At 36.9% G+C, this 1,573-nt stretch overlaps 1 protein-coding gene across 1 annotated transcript in view; it reads left to right on the forward strand.

The window, feature by feature from the left end:
• LOC106111652 overlaps nucleotides 1–541 on the forward strand; it is a 2,113-nt gene extending 1,572 nt beyond the window's left edge. Inside the window, exon 2 of the mRNA XM_013293792.1 lies at nucleotides 80–541. Within this exon, the coding sequence (XP_013149246.1) occupies nucleotides 80–279 (200 nt within the window). The 3' untranslated portion in view covers nucleotides 280–541. The remainder of the gene's footprint in view (nucleotides 1–79) is intronic.
• The last annotated feature ends 1,032 nt before the right edge of the window (nucleotides 542–1,573 follow it).

The following is a 1,573-nucleotide window of genomic DNA, read 5'->3' on the forward strand; positions in this document are numbered from 1 at the left end:
TTTAAGATACTGCCAACCTTTAAGATTTGTTTTAGTTGTTTTAAGTCAGGTCATTATACTAATCACTGCAGAAAACCAGGTTGTAACGTTTGTAAACGCCGTCACAATAGTTTAATTCATGTAAGTGATTGGAAACCGGTCCGTAATAATAACAATTTACGTAATGAGAATGTGAAAACACGGGTGGATTCTACCCCCTCAACATCGTCTGCGTCGAATGTCGACCAGTATGGTCAATCTTTGTCAGCAAACGTACGTACCTTCTACAGAGCCAGTTGAGGTATTACTTTCTACCGCGTTAGTCAAAGTATATGACAATAATAATTGCGAACATGTTGTAAGGGCAATTCTTGACAGTGGTAGTACATCGTGTATCATGACGGAAAGTTTGTTTTCCCGGTTAAACTTAAGACCTCAACAGATAGATAAAACAATTTTGGGTATCAATAACGTGACGTCACACGTAGGTAAAACTTGTCGTGTTAATATGAAGTCTTTAAACGAAAGATTCATGTTCAACTTTTCTTGTCTTGTTTTACCATCAATAACAAATAATGTACCCAGCCGTCAGATTGATATTTCTAATCTTAGACTACCTTCCAATGTTCGTTTAACAGATCCTACATTAAGCCGAGCGCTGTTGATATGCTGCTAGGCGCTGATCTCTTTTGGGATTTGTTAGAGTCGCAAAGAATAGTCTTAGGTAATCAAAAGCCTATGCTCTTTGAAACAAAGTTAGGATGGATTATATTAGGACCAATTGCTAATAGTCGCATCTCCTTACCGTCAAGTGATGTACGTCGTCATTTTGTAAAAGCGTTAGATGAACGTATTCGTTCTGATTATGACAATGAAAGTAATTTAAAGCGCTTTTGTCAATTAGAAGAAATATTTTCATCACCGTCATCACATTACTCAGTCGATGAGAGAAAATGTAAAGAACATTTTCTCAATCATATGTCTCGACTCGAGAATGGTCGTTTTTGTGCGCGGATTCCTTTGAATCAGGATCCTGATATTGGTCTGCTAGCCCCAGAAGTTGTACGAATAAAAAATATTTTGGGATGAACCTTTAAGCCCAGATATTAATAATCGTTAATAATTAAGGTGGATTGATAGTTGTAGGAAGTGACTCATACCTTGTTCATTTCCAACTGAAGAAGAATTAAGAAAAGCGTGAAATTTATTAATTAAACATTGTTAGATAGAGTCGTTTCCTGGATACAAGCTTTTACTGAATGATTCTGAATACCGCCATTACTATAGTTTTATGGTTATGTTTCTTACTAGAAACATCCAATATTAATACAGTCCAATCATATTTTTACAAATTATTATTTAATTATGAGCATCATAGGTTAATGCTTGCAAGCCCGCAGCTTCTCTTAGCATCAATCAGGGTGGCGTACTGGCCGATAGGTGGTCATAATTCGGCTACAGCCTGTTATCGTCTGAACCCATAATGTGTGCCGGTCGTCAAGGCCGAGGATGTCGGATGGTAAAGGTGTACCTTGCAATTTTTGTATGTTTTAGCAAAAATTCCATAGCATTTAGAGTTGGTTGGAGATTTGAC

The sequence above is a fragment of the Papilio polytes genome, unplaced genomic scaffold (genome assembly GCF_000836215.1).
Source record: "Papilio polytes unplaced genomic scaffold, Ppol_1.0 DF824158.1, whole genome shotgun sequence".
Taxonomy (NCBI): Eukaryota; Metazoa; Arthropoda; class Insecta; order Lepidoptera; family Papilionidae; genus Papilio; species Papilio polytes.